We start from the raw sequence: 16,469 nt of genomic DNA on the forward strand, positions 1-16,469 counted from the left end.
CAGCTCGTGAGAACAGTGTGTGTGGATATGTCTGAATATCCATATCATGATTAAAGTGTCATTCTGTGTTGTGATGTGGTCTATGTTCATTTGATGTTAAATGTGAAATCAAACTATTTCAGTAAAATGTCTACTGTTTCATTTGTTCACCATTGACTGTGTTTTGTAGTAATCTCTCACCATCGCTATGACACTTTTGCACAGTTTTGCTCTAACACAGCACTAAGTTGAATCAGATGTGTTAGCGCTGGGCTAGAATAAAATGTCCACACCCTGGTTATCCTCAGAAATAGATCCAGGAACACACTATAAACTATATGGTATTTTCCTCAGTCAATGATTTTATATATGGGAGAGAGTTGATGTCTCTTACCTGTAAGAGAGAATCTCCACATCCACAGCCATTTTGACATTCAGCAGGTCCTTGTACTCCCTCAGGTAGCCAGACATGTCTAGTTTAGCATTGGTCAGCTCATTCTCCAGCTGCCTGATAGTGTCCTGGACAGAAAAGCACACACGAGTCAATAATAGGGTCAACCAGCCACTTTGGTTGGTATGACAACAAGGAGAAATTTAGGGGGGGGGAATAGTGTTCTACCCCTATAGGCCTATATGAGGAAATTATGTTCCAGTAATGATACAGTTCACATGGGGCCTATATTTGTGGCCTACACCTACAGCATAGCCCTGAATACAAATATGAATCATAAAAATGTGTATGTTTACTTACAATTGTTAGAGGTACAAAATAAACCAAAGTCTACCTGGTAATGAATCATTTCCGCATAGTGACGTTCCTCCAGCTCTTGTAGTTGTTTTTCCAGGGCCTCTCTCATTCCTTTCCCACAGTCCAGTTCAATTGTTTTCCCCTGCAGGCGCCTTCTATTCTCCTGGATCTCCTGCTGGGTCGCCTTCAGCACCTCTCTGTTGCTCTCTGCCGCTTTGGTTAACTTTGCGAACTGGATACGGAAGCCCTCCTCGGCCTGCTGAAAGTCAGAGGTGGCGTGACCTTCTAACTGCACACGGATGTCCCGGAGAGCCGCAGTGATGTCAGGTTTGCCAAAGTCGTGCGCCTTGACCGTTACTTGAGCCTCTTGGATCTGGGCCACCATTTCTGATACCTCGTCCTCATGGTTCTTCTTCAGGAAGTGAATCTCGTCCACCAGAGACTGCGCTTTCTCGTCCAACTGAAGTTTGGCGAGGTATGCATCGTTGGCGTCCTTTTTCAGCACAAGGATGCCGTTCTCTGCATCCGAGCGGTCACGTGCCTCCTGCTCGTACTTGTCTCTCAAGGTGAGGAAATCTTCCTCCAGGTTCTGATGCTCTATCTCGATCTGACGCTTCTGAAGGGTGATGTCATGAACTAGGTTCCTCAGGTCCATAAGCTCCGTCTCGTGCTCCTGGGCCAGAGACGCAGGGGACTGTGCCTTTAGTTTGATTTCCTCGATTTCCCTCTCAAACAATTCATTTTGATGCTCCAAATGACGCACCTTCTCTATGAATCCGGCGAAACGGTCGTTCAGCCCATGGAGCAGTTCTTTCTCATTCATTTTCGTCAACACCCCGGTAAATGGGTCTGATAAATCGAAAAGGCTCTCCGATGATCTCGGAACGGATCCGAATTCGCTCTTCAGCGTCGTCGCATATCCTCTGTTCGTGTATGCAGTAGTCGACTCAAAGCCAACGGTCCTGGACGCAGAGGGGGATCCGGTCAGTTTGGGTTGATAGCAGCAATACTCAGCTTGAGCTGCCCTATGCGGAGAACCCGAATGATTGTCCATTCTGAGGCTCATATTGCCTCAGTAAACTCAGCCGTGTTGGTGTGCAGGATAAGCAGCGCGGCTCCTACCTTTTATACTCCCTCTGTCTGCTCGCGCTGCAGAATGGAACTGTCCATAGTGCTGAAAATGTATAGAATCAGCTGTATGCTTGACTGTCTGCCAACGCGTGCATCCTCACCTGTGTTCTCTCCCTCTCCATCTCTTTCTCTCCCTCATCGTTTTGTCGCAGACAGCATTGACGCATAGGAGATCATTTCACTTTGAAACGCCAGCAGTCTACAATGACACCTCAAAATTACAAGTCATATGTCTTTAATACATTGTCAGGTGGTCAAACTATTGTTTTATCCAAGGGGCTATATCTTTCCTTGTTTGGATGATTTTTTATATATTATAGAAAGGGGCCGCAGATTCTGGTTTGGCTGAATGTGCTTGCCTTGTAATATAACTGTATATTACTGTTTTTAAGAGACTGTAATGCAAGTGTAAAATAGTCATGTAAGAATGACCCTAAGCCTAGACATAACTGCTCCCATTTCTCAGTCAAGTAGCACTTTTAAAGGACATTTCAAACACTTTTCAACCTCATATTCATCATCTCCAGCACAAAACCAGTGAAAATTAGGTTGAAAACGGGTGGAATTGCTCTATAATCTTGCACCTTTTTACAAATGTCTACATGAGGAAAATGCATGGGTCTGCTTGGCTTGGCGGAGACAGGCTGTCTGAAAAGGGTTGGCCTGGATGTGTTCCAGTGATACAGCTTTCATTTACACCTCACAGTATACGGTAGGTTGCTCATAGAAATCAATGATGTATTTCAGTGAATAATGTGAATATGATATCAGAATATGATATTTACTCTTTTTAATCAGATGTGAAAACCTCTATAGAGAGAGAGATTAGTAAATAGAAAATGTGACTAAACAATGTCTCAGCAAACATATTTTTTATTGTAAAATAGTGTATCACCACTAAAACAAGCACTACATTAACTCCATGTCACTTGATAGATGTTTGTTAGAAAAGGATACACAGTGATTCACATATTTTAACACATTTCACATTCAACATTTTTATAATTTCGGGGTATTGTAATATGTAACCCCTAACTGCCCTCACCCCACCCCCTATGCAAAAAAAGTGTTGAGAAAGTGCTTTTAGATCAGGTGAAAGTTACTCAGTAGATACACTGACTGTACACAACTTCCTAATATTGCGTTGCACTCAAGTTGAAAGCGTTCCACAGGGATGCTGGCACATGTTGATTCCATTGCTTTCCACAGTTGTGTCATGCATGCCATGGAAGAACTGGGCCATTTTTAGCTTCCAGGAATGTGTACAGATCCTTGCGACATGGGGCTGTGAATTATCATGCTGAAACACTCTGTTCACACCGTTGACATGAGCAAACCACTCGCCCACACAATGCCATACATGCTGTCTGCTGTCTGCCCGGTATGGTTGAAACCGGGATTTATCCGTGAAGAGCACACTTCTCCAGCGTGCCAGTGGCCATCAAAGGTGAGCATTTGGCCCACTGAAGTCGGTTACGTTGCCAAACTGCAGTCAGGTCAAGACCCTGGTGCGGATGACGAGCACGCAGATGAGCTTCCCTGAGACTGTTTTTGACAGTTTGTGCAAAAATGCTTTGGTTGTGCAAACCCATAGTTTCATCAGCTGTCCGGGTGGCTGGTCTCAGATGATCCCGCAGGTGAAGAAACCGGATGTGGAGGTCCTGGGCTGGCGTGGTTACACGTGGTCTGCGGTTGTGAGGCCGATTGGACGTACTGCCAAATTCTCTAAACGATGTTGGAGGCGGCTTATGTTAGATAAATGAACATTCAATTATCTGACAACAGCTCTGGTGGACATTCCTGCAGTCAGCATGCCAATTGCACGCTCCCCAAAAACTTGAGACATCTGTGGCATTGTGATGTGTGAGCTCAACTGTGAATGGTCCTGGAGCACCAAAAAAAAATGTTAAGGGAAGCCAGTTTGCATTTGGTTTCACTCCAATCATATCACATTGAGAGCAATACATCATTTTCCGAAACCCCTTGAATAGTTGCTTTTCTGTTGTGTTGTTGTAGCTAGCTAGCTACAATTGACCCTTTCCTAAATTAGCCATGGATGGAGATAGGGAGTTGGACTTGTGGTTTTACTCAATTCCAGTACTAGCCAATGATTATAATAGCGATTCTGATCTAACCAAAAATGCATACATTGTTGTGCCCCAGGCCAGAGGACGGAAGTTTAATATGTAGCTAGATGTAGAAGGCAAATGTTAACTATCACAGTTAGGCTAGTGAGCAAGCATTGTAGCCAGGTGGCCATGGACAACAAAAAATAAAAGTGAATACTGTATGACAGAGTCATAAACCATTTTGTCAACATGACAAAGGATGGCATTGACTTTTCTCTACAAGTAGGTTGAGTCAACATGTTTTTTCAACTTGCACGAACGCATGTACACACACATAAAAATAAATCAGAACCTACAGTCTCACTCGTGCCATAATCACTTCCCTTTCTGTCAACCAATGGGCATAAATCCAGGGGAGTATGTCAACTCACCCCTTGTGTCTCACTTGATATTTTGGAGCAAAAGTCTTCCAAAGACCTCCCACCTCTCCACCAGCATGTAACCTGGAGAGCCGTCATCGCATCCCTCTTCTCCCAGCTGGAGGGTTTCGATGCCAGCTGTCCAGCATAGAGCAGTCTGTTATCAACATCTGGTTCTGTGGAGCATTCCTCTGAGACGAGGCCTACCCCAAAACTACCACATGGTATTCTGTTGTCATTCAGTTAAGCCTGTACTCAATTGAAATCTAATAAACAATTATTTTAGTCACACCCTGAAAAAAACTACAATCTCTGGGAGTAAAAGGTAGTTATTTAGCTCTTACTGAGACAGAGGCTGACATGCTTTCGAATTTCAAGTAAAAAGTGAATCTCACTCGTACACGTACAGTACTTGTTGAAAATAGCATCTATTTATTCCAGCCCTTCATGTTTACCACATCTCAAATAAATCCCCAATAAATCACAGTTGGTTTGGAGTAAGCATGGGTTAAGCATTTGTCATCACAGGTTAGTATGAGTTAGCATGGGTTATCGTTAGCGTTTGATGGCCAGGGTGAGTCCGTCGCCCACAGTGAGCATGCTCAGATCGATCCTCTGGTCCGTGTGGAGTTTCTTGTTGAGCTTGTCCAGAGCCTGGGAGGTCAGGTCATCAGGAGCAGGGTCCACCACTTTACCACTCCAGAGTACCTGGGGGGAGAAGGTGGGGGGATCAGAGATACCTGTATCAGTAGGTGGGGCAGGTCCTCTCTCTATAATATTTAAAAAAAAAAAAAAAAATCAAGGTTTTTTTGTCTTTTGATTCAAGAAAGGTGTCCTGTGGTCAGAAGGTCAGAAAGACAGGTCAAGGAAGTGTAATTAGATAGACAGGTGATAGACAGGTGATAGACAGGTCAAGGAAGGGTAATCAGATAGACAGGTGATAGACAGGTCAAGGAAGGGTAATCAGATAGACAGGTGATAGACAGCTCAAGGAAGGGTAATCAGATAGACAGGTGATAGACAGGTCAAGGAAGTGTAATCAGATAGACAGGTGATAGACAGGTCAAGGAAGTGTAATCAGATAGACAGGTCAAGGAAGTGTAATTAGATAGACAGGTGATAAACAGGTCAAGGAAGGGTAATTAGATAGACAGGTGATAGACAGGTCAAGGAAGGGTAATCAGATAGACAGGTGATAGACAGGTCAAGGAAGGGTAATCAGATAGACAGATTAGAGGAGTGAGATGAAGCGGGAGACAGGTGAGGAGAGAGGCTCAGACTGAGGACAGAGGTGATAGGCAGCAACACATCTTTCTCTGTGTTTTATATGTAGGCCTATCTTTTCATGCATCTTTACCTTAGTTAGCTTATTAGATCAAATCGATTGCATGTGGCATTATTCAAATCATATTCAAAATCACGACTCGCTTGTAGGAATAAAAGTTTGGGCATAGGCTACTCACGTTATCAATGGCAATGATGCCCCCTTGTCTCACAAGCTCAAGAGACTTCTCGTAATATCTGTCATAGTTCCGTTTGTCCGCATCGATGAACACAAAGTCATAGGTGCCAGCTTCCCCAGCAGCTATCAACTCATCTAGGACAAACAAAAGATCACGTTGAAAAGGATTCACCCGTTTCACAACGGAATCGTGTTTGGGTTCTTTAAAATCAGTCACCTACCCAGTGTTTTTATACACATTTGAAGACGGACATTAATTTTATCCTCGACTCCGGCCTAGAAAAGAGAAAGGATGACAAGGGTAGTTAGTCTAGGCATCTGTACTGTTAAGTCCATTTAAATGTTTCAATGTGCTTTAAATAAAATGTTGACTTGATTTCGAGTTTAGATTGTTTGAAGCAGATAATACCAACCATTTTTTTTAAGAAGCTCTTAATTTGGCATTGGGAAAAACACGAGATGAACTGTTACAAAAAAGACCCGCTTAAGCTAAAGAACACTCCGTAATGTTCACAACCACATATACTTTGAATTCACGAAAAGTGGGAGGTGTGGTCAAGAAACACTGGTATATTTTATCATCAGACCCAGCTTTGCCGGCTGAATTTAAAAATCACTCACTTATTGTGTATAGGAGAGGAATTTACGCGATAAATTGGTTCATGCCAACTGCCAGACACAACAGAAAATGTGTGTGAATATTGTGTGAAAGTGTGAATATTTCTGCCACCCACACACAGGAAAACGGTTCCAAATAAATGACATTATTAGGTGTTCCACCACCCATGTTATTTACATTATTAAATGTCCATGTGGGCTCAGCTATGTCGGTAAATCATCCCGCTCTCTCAAACAGAGAATTAGTGAACATAAAAGTTCAATCAGGAGAAACGACAGGGATTATCCAGTCGCAGTACATTTCAATGACCTAAAGCATGACATTTCTACCTTTATATTTTGTGGCATAGAGAAAGTTAAGATATCAGACAGGGGAGGTGATATTAATAATAGTCTGAGTAAAAGAGAATGTTTTGGGATTTTCACCCTCCAGACATTATTTCCTAAAGGACTTAATGATGAAATGCCTATGTATGTTATGTTGTGAATTTGAATATTTGAATATGTGTGCCTATGTGCCTACTCTGATGTTTTCCGTACGATGTACCCAATGACTAATGAAAACTTGCTATGTCCTCATTGTGGTTTTACAGACGTGTATAATACGTCTTATTTATACACTTTTGTAATATTTATGCAATGCATATTGTTATATTTGGTAGCACTTATTTGTTTTTCCTTTGCCTCCAACCCCCTTTGATGTGTGGAACGGATGTGGGTGGGGCTAGGTGTACATTTAAAAAAATCACAAAAGCTCTGACGAAGGCCGTGAGGCCGATACGTAACCTTATTAAATATCAGTGATACTATCAAGAGCAGTGTGCGGTTTCTTTGTTCAACTGTTGCCATGCACCTGTAAATAAGATTGTTCAGATGTGCGAGTGCCTTTTGAATTTTTTAACAGACAATACCAACCATTTTCTGTCACAATGGTTGACCTGTGTTGTGTACAGTAGTATTTCTACTGTTTGGAGGGGGGCATTACGTTCATTGTAGGGATTCTCTGCTGCTTGGCTTTGCACCTTTTCGTAGACACTTTCTTCTGAGCAGATGGCCTCACTACTCCACCCACAGCACTTTGTGAAGTCTGACTGACAGATGTTCGATACTGAATATGCTGTATTGAAGCTTTTGGAGAGACAATCAATGTTTCTGAATTCCAACGGGTTGAATGGGTTTAGATGTTGTTTTGGGGTTGAATACTGGACAAACAGATCTAATTCCTGTCTAGAGGAATATTGGAGCTAGTAAACTAGCTGAATGACTAGCGGAATGTTGATCTGACCTCTTTAAAGAAAGGTTTAGCAATGTTCACGTATTCGTCGTCTATTTCACATGCTACCACTTGACCACTCTCTGGTACAACCAACGCCATGTTCAGGGTGTTGTACCCCGTGTACATCCCTGGAGAGAGGAAAATATTAACATTAGTCTCTTCTGATATTAGAATGAGGGCAGTTCATTCAGAATTAGTGAATGTTGAAAAGATTGGCACAATGAAAGATGTTCCAAATAATATAGTAACTAGGTAAACCATTTAATAACAAATTCAATGATGGCCTACCAAAAGGCCTTCTGCGGGGACGGGGGCTGGGATTCATGTTTTTTTAAATATAGGGCAAAACACACATCACGACAAGAGAGACAACACAACAGTGCATAAAGAGAGACCTAAGACAACAACATAGGAAGGCAGCAACACATGACAACACAGCATGTTAGCAACACATCATGACAACAACATGGTAGCAACACAACATAGTAGCAGCACAAAACATGGTACAAACATTATTGGGCACAGTCAACAGCACAAAGGGCAAGAAGGTAAAGACAACAATACATCACGCAAAGCAGAGATTGACATAAAACTGTCTAGTTTGAGTGTTTGTTGCAGCTCGTTCCAGTCGCTAGCTGCAGTGAACTGAAAGACGAGCGACCCAGGCATTTGTGTGCTTTGGGGACCTTTAACAGACTGTGACTGGCAGAATGGGTGTTGTATGTGGAAGATTAGGGCTGCAGTAGATATCTCAGATAGGGGGGAGTGAGGCCTAAGAGGGTTTTATAAATAAGCATCAACCAGTGGGTCTTGCGACGGGTATACAGAGATGACCAGTTTACAGAGGAGTACAGAGTGCAGTGATGTGTTCTATAAGGAGCATTGGTGGCACATCTGATGGCCGAATGGTAAAGAACCTCTAGCGAGAGCACCCTTACCTGCCGATCTATAAATTACATCTCCATAATCTAGCTTGGGTAGGATGGTCATCTGAAACAGGGTTAGTTTGGCAGCTGGGGTGAAAGAGGAGCGATTACGATAGAGGAAACAAAGTCTAGATTTAACTTTAGCCTGCAGCTTTGATTTGTGCTGAGAGAAGGACAGTGTACCGTCTTGCCATACATGACCTTTGTTGTGGAGGTGTTCAGAACAAGGTTAAGGGTTGAAAAAGCTTGTTGGACACTAAGAAAGCTTTGTTACAGAGCGGTTAACACAAAATCAGAATGATGTTGTTTGATTTCAAACATCGACAAAAAAGACTAAAACATGACTTTTTTTATGACATAATCTAATCGAACAATGTAATTACGCCGTATTGCTGACTGCAGCTTCTCAGCACAGTGTTTGTATAGTACTGTGCTGACCTCTAGTGGTTATAGTAGCCTATTGAACTGTCATGATACTGTAGAAAACCAGTGTCTCTCTGTACACATCTGGTTTGTATGTACAGTACATTCCTGCTTTTCATCTCATAAACACCCTGGTTCTCCCCAGTCTTACCAGTCCAACCCTAGCCCTAGTTTCATGTCCTCATCCCGGTTCAACCCTAACACTAGCCTCAACCTCAACCCTAATCCTGGCTCTAACCCAGTCCAGTCTTACCAGTCCAACCCTAGCCCTAGTTTCATGTCCTCATCCCGGTTCAACCCTAACACTAGCCTCAACCTCAACCCTAATCCTGGCTCTAACCCAGTCCAGTCTTACCAGTCCAACCCTAGCCCTAGTTTCATGTCCTCATCCCGGTTCAACCCTAACACTAGCCTCAACCTCAACCCTAATCCTGGCTCTAACCCAGTCCAGTCTTACCAGTCCAACCCTAGCCCTAGTTTCATGTCCTCATCCCGGTTCAACCCTAACACTAGCCTCAACCTCAACCCTAATCCTGGCTCTAACCCAGTCCAGTCTTACCAGTCCAACCCTAGCCCTAGTTTCATGTCCTCATCCCGGTTCAACCCTAACACTAGCCTCAACCTCAACCCTAATCCTGGCTCTAACCCAGTCCAGTCTTACCAGTCCAACCCTAGCCCTAGTTTCATGTCCTCATCCCGGTTCAACCCTAACACTAGCCTCAACCTCAACCCTAATCCTGGATCTAACCCAGTCCAGTCTTACCAGTCCAACCCTAGCCCTAGTTTCATGTCCTCATCCCGGTTCAACCCTAACACTAGCCTCAACCTCAACCCTAATCCTGGCTCTAACCCAGTCCAGTCTTACCAGTCCAACCCTAGCCCTAGTTTCATGTCCTCGTCCCGGTTCAACCCTAACACTAGCCTCAACCTCAACCCTAATCCTGGCTCTAACCCAGTCCAGTCTTACCAGTCCAACCCTAGCCCTAGTTTCATGTCCTCATCCCGGTTCAACCCTAACACTAGCCTCAACCTCAACCCTAATCCTGGCTCTAACCCAGTCCAGTCTTACCAGTCCAACCCTAGCCCTAGTTTCATGTCCTCATCCCGGTTCAACCCTAACACTAGCCTCAACCTCAACCCTAATCCTGGCTTTAACCCAGTCCAGTCTTACCAGTCCAACCCTAGCCCTAGTTTCATTTCCTCATCCCGGTTCAACCCTAACACTAGCCTCAACCTCAACCCTAATCCTGTCTTTAACCCAGTCCAGTTTTACCAGTCCAACCCTAGCCCTAGTTTCATGTCCTCATCCCGGTTCAACCCTAACACTAGCCTCAACCTCAACCCTAACCCTGGATCTAACCCAGTCCAGTCTTACCAGTCCAACCCTAGCCCTAGTTTCATGTCCTCATCCCGGTTCAACCCTAACACTAGCCTCAAAAACAACCACAACCCTAACCCTGGCTCTAACCCAGTCCAGCCTTACCAGTCTGAGTTTGGTCATGACAGGATGTTCTCTCAGTGAGTTGTTCACGACATACTGCAGCACTGGGTCGTTCTTCCCTCCACTGTGGCTCTTACCTGGCAGGGCAGATCCAATTCCTGTGCCTGACCAAAAAAACATCAGTTACAAATTTAGTTTTGCATGGTAACCCATCTAAACGTCATTTTAATTGTCAGCCCCAAAGCCGTGTTCGCAACCATGGCAAATATTGATTACAGCGGGTTCAGGATTTAGCAAGTTAACCTTTGTAAAGAATTATTTACTGTCAACATCAGGATAAGAAATTGCAGTGCTTAAAGATGTTTAAAAGATGGATATTCTCTGAGTCTGTGCCCTTGTTTGGCCTGTAAGGAAAAAACAGAATGGTGTGGGCTTACTGGTCAAAAACAGCTGATTTTTCCAGCTCAGCCAATGAGATGTGCATGCACTTGGATATTCAAATGATCTACCAACTCAGAGTTCCATGTGGGGTCAAGCTGCTCTGGCTGCCCCTGATGTCCAGCATGCAGACTTGCCTTTGCAGCTTGTAAACCACGTTGTGTGGAGGCCCTGTTTTGACACTCTTTCTTGTTGGTTAGCCGTCTATCTACGTTTGCAGCGATTGCTAGCGTGCTAGCTAAGTGCTTCTTAACAGCCAACTCTTATTAATCACATCATTTGAAAAAGTGATTGGCGAGATAGTTGTTGCAATCCTGGGGCCTCATTTATAGCCATTGCGTAAAATTGCACACTAAACTTGGTGCATGGCATGCATATGTATGTTTCCTATTTACTAATCAGGCCCGTCCTGAAACTGTGTGCGTATCAACAAACATTAAACCCGCGCCTGAAAATGCCCATCGTTCACCTTTTATTGTGACAATAACGCCCTTATTTCCTGTATACTTTGGAACTAGGCCAAGGCATTTTTCTAAAGGAAATAGCGAACTTGATCAAATGTCTTTGAAGGTGATGACAGAATGTTTAACCTTTGCAGTGACATTTGCTGTAGGCCGTGGCTATCTGACAGACAAAAAGTTTATGTAAGACAACAACAAAGGCAAATAGCTGTGGACCTGTAAACAGACCGTTTGAATTCAATAGGACCTAATGTTTTGCATTTACTTTTTCTCCAACCTACGCTGCTGCACTGCGTAAATTCTAGAACATTGTCTACTCACAGTGATGGCCATAACTTACACACTTCAATGCAAAATGTCATATGTCTGTTCACCTGTTAAATTCTACTGTATGTTATAAACCAGATTCCTTTCTGTGCATAGAGCAAAATACTTGAATTAATAGCGTATCTAATAGGCCCAGTTAAATGAGACATGCGCATGGTAATTGTTTGTAGTCTGTGGCTACTTCGGGAATATGAACCCATCATGTTCAAAAAAGTTTAAGAATTTATTCCGCAATGGTTCTGAAAATATGTATTATGTGTATAAACACAATATTGTCTACTAGAGAAATGTGAAATGACAGTATTCAGAGGAAAACTACAGAAGTAACCTACAACCGTCTGTGCTACCGTTAATAAACTGTGCTCTGGATCTGAGCTCTGGATAGGATGATTTACAGTCAAATAACTTTGTAAGTCGCTCTGGATAAGAGCGTCTGCTAAATGACTTAAATGTAAATGTAAATGTTTATTGTTATGAACAAGCGTGTCCAGTATATCCCCCACATGCACAACATACTAATCTACTTGCCTGCTTGCAATGCAAAACTTCAACCACTAGAAAGTGCATACACAGTCTAAAGTTTGCTGGAAGGTGAGCCCATTTTCAAGTCAAGTTCAGTTTTTATAAATTCTAACTTTTGTGTGAAAACTGGTGCACGCACATTTTGGGGTATATTTTGTATGTATGTAAATGTTTATAAATGAGGCCCCCGAGCCTAAGTCTCCCCCCTCGTCAGCAGGTACTGTAGCCTAGCGGTTAGAGCCGAAAGGTTGCTGGATCGAATCCCCGAGCTGACAAGGTAAAAATCTGTCATTCTGCCCCTGAACAAGGCAGTTAACCCACTGTTCCCCGGTAGGCTGTCATTGTAAATACAAAATTGTTCTTAACTGACTTGCCTAGTTAAATAAAGGTTAAATAAAAACAATTTTCTCCTCTCTAATGGAAAAATTGCACAGCGAGATATTTACCTGTTAGTGCAAGAACAAGCTGAATGCAGAAATACATCTTGATATCTGGAGCCATTTTGGAAGTGTGTCTATTCAGCTATATAGAGTGAACACCAAAGAGACTGTATTGAGGGAATGTGGGTCTACTATTTATACAGAGTGGATGGGAAAGTCCACTGGTCTCCATGTGTGTTTGTTTTGAACTATCTTTTTGGGTGAGGGACAAGATATCGACCACTCTGTATGTAAACACTTTCCTCACAATGTGTTTTCCAGACACCACGATCCCCATGATGTGAGAGTGGAGTTTCCAAGGTGTCAGCCAAAGGGAACCATTGTTTGAAGCTCACTGTATGCAGTACAGAGGGTCAAATAATACATACAAATACTAGATGTGTAACGCAGACACTGGGAGTTAGGAAGCAAGTACAGGGGGTGAATTTAATAATAAATAGAACAATACAAAACAAGAGTTTAGCATCTGGACATGAGAAAGATAACTAATACTGCCTGGGGAAACAGCCAAAGGGAATGACAGACATAAGGTAGGTAATCATAGAAGTGATGTAGTCTCATGAGGCGCAGGTGCGCGTAACGATGGTGGCAGTTGTGCGTAATAATAAGTAAACTGCCGACAATGAGCGCCAGAGAGGGGAAGGGGGAGTAGACGTGACAGTACCCCCTCCCTGACTTGTGGCTCAAGCTGCAGGACGCCGACCAGAGAAACAATCCAGAGTACCAGGAGCAGGCCGGTCGCCTCTGATGAATCACAGGAACCTGAAGAGCCAGCTGAAGAGCGGGAACAAGTCGTGCCGGTTGAGGCGCGGGAGCCTGATGAGCCAACCGAGACTTAAGAGCCTGTTGAACCAGCTGAGGCTTGGAAGCCTGACGGACTGGCTGAGGCATCCCCGGTAGCTTCGGCAGTGGCCCTTGGACCCGACATCACCAGCAAAAAACAACAACAACAACAAAAATCACTGTTGCTTCAATTTGTTGAGGCAGTATTCTGTAACGCAGACGCTGGGAGTCAGCAAGCAAGTACAGGGGGTGAAATGAATAATAAATGGAACAATACAAAACAAGAGTAGCGTCTGGACATGGAAACATAACTAATACTGGCTGGGGAACGAACCAAAGGGAATGACAGACATAAGGTAGGTAATCAAAGAAGTGATGGAGTCCAGGTGAGTCTCATGAGGCACAGGTGCGCGTAACGATGGTGGCAGGTGTGCGTAATAATAAGTAAACTGGCGACAATGAGTGCCAGAGAGGGGGAGCGGGAGTAGACGTGACAAGATGTGCCTTGCATTGCCCCCCGGTGGCATAACATTGGGGTTGAGTATGAGCAACACTGTTCAATCAAACTGGAAAAGAAAGCCCAGGTAACTTCTTATGGGCAGGTGGCCAACATCCGGTGAAATTGCAGAGCGCGAAATTCAAACTACAGAATTATAAATATTTAACTTTCATAAAATCACAAGTGTAATACATCAAAATAAAGCTTAACTTATTGTCAATCCAGCCGCTATGTCAGATTTCAAAAAGGCTTTACGGCGAAAGCACACCATGCGATTATCTGAGGACAGCGCCCCGCATACAAAAGCATGAAAAAGATATTTCAACCAGGCAGGTGTGCCAAAAAAGTCAGAAATAGCGATATAATAAATGCCTTACCTTTTATGATCTTCCTCTGTTGGCACTCCAAAAGGTTCCAGTTACATCACAAATGGTCCTTTTGTTCGAAAATGTCCTTCTTTATATCCATAAAAACTCAGTTTAGCTGGCGCGCTTCAGTCAATAATCCACCCAGTTTCCCTCCATCAAAATGCATGCAAAAGGAATCCCAAACGTTACTAATAAACTTTTTCCAAACAAGTCAAACAACGTTTATAATCAAACCTTAGGTACCCTAATACGTAAATAAACTATAAAATTTAAGAGGGAGAATCGTTATTGTCTTTACCGGAGAAAAAAAACATAGAACGCGTTCTCTTCCACGCGCCTGGGAACACTACAGCCAAAATGGGAGCCACCTAGAAAAACTCAAATTTCTGGCAGATTTTTCCAAAAACCAGCATGAAACTCTTTCTAAAGACTTTTGACATCTAGTGGAAGCCCTGGGAACTGCAATCTGGGTGGATTTCGCCTTATAATAAAAGTGACAGCCATTGAAAACAGTGGTAGGCTGAATTGTTTGGGGGGGTGGTTTGTCCTCGGGGTTTCGCCTGCCATATCAGTTCTGTTATACTCACAGACATAATCTTAACAGTTTTAGAAATGTTAGAGTGTTTTCTATCCAAATCTACCAATCATATGCATATCCTATCTTCTGGGCCTGAGTAAAAGGCAGTTTACTTTGGGCACGCTTTTCATCCAGACGTGAAAATACTGCCCCCTACCCAAGAAAGTTTAAGGATCGCCACTTTTTTTCAATTTCCGCCTAAAATATCCAAATCTAACTGCCTGTAGCTCAGGACCTGAAGCAAGGATATGCATATTCTTGATACTATTTCAAAGGAAACACTTTGAAGTTTGTGGAAATGTGAAATTAATGTAGGAATATAACACATTAGATCTGGTAAAAGATAATACAAACCAAAAAACATGTGTTTTCAATTTTTTTTGTTACATCATCTTTGCAATGCAATAGAAAGGCCAGACAGTGATGTAGGATTCTAGGTGTAATTTAGATGTTGTCCACAAGATGGCAGCAGTGTGTGCAACGTTTCAGACTGATCCAGTGAAAAATTACATCACTACGCAATATGTTGTATCAAGTCTGCCAGGAGTTTGCACAAATGTGCCGAATTGGTCAATTTATACATTTTCAAGTACATAACTATAGAGAACATACAACAACGCTATGGTAATAGAATTGTTTAAGTTTACACACTCCCAGGAATGTCATACATGATGGATCATTAGCTTCCTTACAGAAAAGACACTAACCTTCACACATCTAGATGGCCGGGCGGGGTGTGTGTGGAGCCAGAGAGAGAGCAGTGGGGTCAAACTGCGGAACCCAGTTCCTACATTTGAATATAAAAATAGATTTTTTTCAAACAAAACAACACTACATTTTATCTCTGGGACCCTCCGGATGACAAATCAGAGCAAGATTACTGAATGTAAGTACATTATTTACCTTCAGAGGTGAATGTATCAAACCAGTTGCAATGATAAATGTGTTTTGTTGTTGTGCACTATCCTCAAACAACTCCCATCCCACTCACATCCCCCCAAAACTGTTTTGAAAAGTACCCCCTTTTCCCCTAGAAGTTAAACTAGAGTTGTTGTTTCACGGCAGAGCAAGGACAGCAAGCTTCCTCTGTCTTCCTCTGTCAATTCCCCAATTATGGATGCAGGGATGCAAACAAAAGTTCCTTGCCAACAAGTTCACATAAATGAAATGAGCCACGACATGAACTGTTTTTTTGGGGGGAAGGAAACTCGTCCGAGTGTTGACTGGTATAGGAAAGGGAAGGGATGACTTGGAGTGAGCGTGCAGCACTGCTCAGCTCAGCTTGTCTCAATCCTTCCCAGTGCATGTGGAACATTTCAGCATGCCAATTGCAAGCTCCATCAAAACTTGAGTCATCTGTGGTATTGTGTTGTCTGACAAAACTACAAAAATATAAATGCAACATGTAAAGTGTTGGTTTCATGTTTCATGAGCTGAAATAAAAGATCCCAGAAATGTTCCATAGGCACAAAAAGCTTTTTTCTCTCAAATTTTGTGCACAAATGTGCTTACATCCCTGTTAGTGGGCATTTCTCATTTGCCAAGATAATCCACCCACCTGA

At 43.0% G+C, this 16,469-nt stretch overlaps 2 protein-coding genes across 4 annotated transcripts; both read right to left on the reverse strand.

The window, feature by feature from the left end:
* Nucleotides 1-722: 722 nt before the first annotated feature.
* LOC120017841 (neurofilament medium polypeptide-like) lies at nt 723-1,634 on the reverse strand. Its single transcript, XM_038960805.1, has one exon. The coding sequence runs from the start codon at nt 1,548-1,550 to the stop codon at nt 723-725; it is 828 nt and encodes a 275-aa protein (XP_038816733.1). The 5' UTR covers nt 1,551-1,634.
* Nucleotides 1,635-4,755: 3,121 nt separating this feature from the next.
* Nucleotides 4,756-12,818, reverse strand: LOC120017759 (catechol O-methyltransferase domain-containing protein 1-like). Of its 3 annotated transcripts, none has more exons than XM_038960726.1 (5): nt 12,687-12,818; nt 10,535-10,656; nt 6,030-6,084; nt 5,810-5,943; nt 4,756-5,054 (listed from the first exon to the last, which is right to left on the reverse strand). In XM_038960726.1, the coding sequence occupies exons 1-5, from the start codon at nt 12,739-12,741 to the stop codon at nt 4,902-4,904; spliced, it is 519 nt and encodes a 172-aa protein (XP_038816654.1). In that variant the 5' UTR covers nt 12,742-12,818; the 3' UTR covers nt 4,756-4,901. The 3 variants fall into 3 exon arrangements, with proteins under 3 accessions (XP_038816654.1, XP_038816657.1, XP_038816656.1); XM_038960729.1 differs by lacking the exon at nt 12,687-12,818 and adding an exon at nt 7,712-7,830 and having other exon boundaries at nt 10,535-10,649; XM_038960728.1 differs by having other exon boundaries at nt 5,002-5,116.
* Between the last annotated feature and the right edge of the window lie 3,651 nt (nt 12,819-16,469).

This window comes from Salvelinus namaycush, chromosome 22, assembly GCF_016432855.1.
Source record: "Salvelinus namaycush isolate Seneca chromosome 22, SaNama_1.0, whole genome shotgun sequence".
Taxonomy (NCBI): Eukaryota; Metazoa; Chordata; class Actinopteri; order Salmoniformes; family Salmonidae; genus Salvelinus; species Salvelinus namaycush.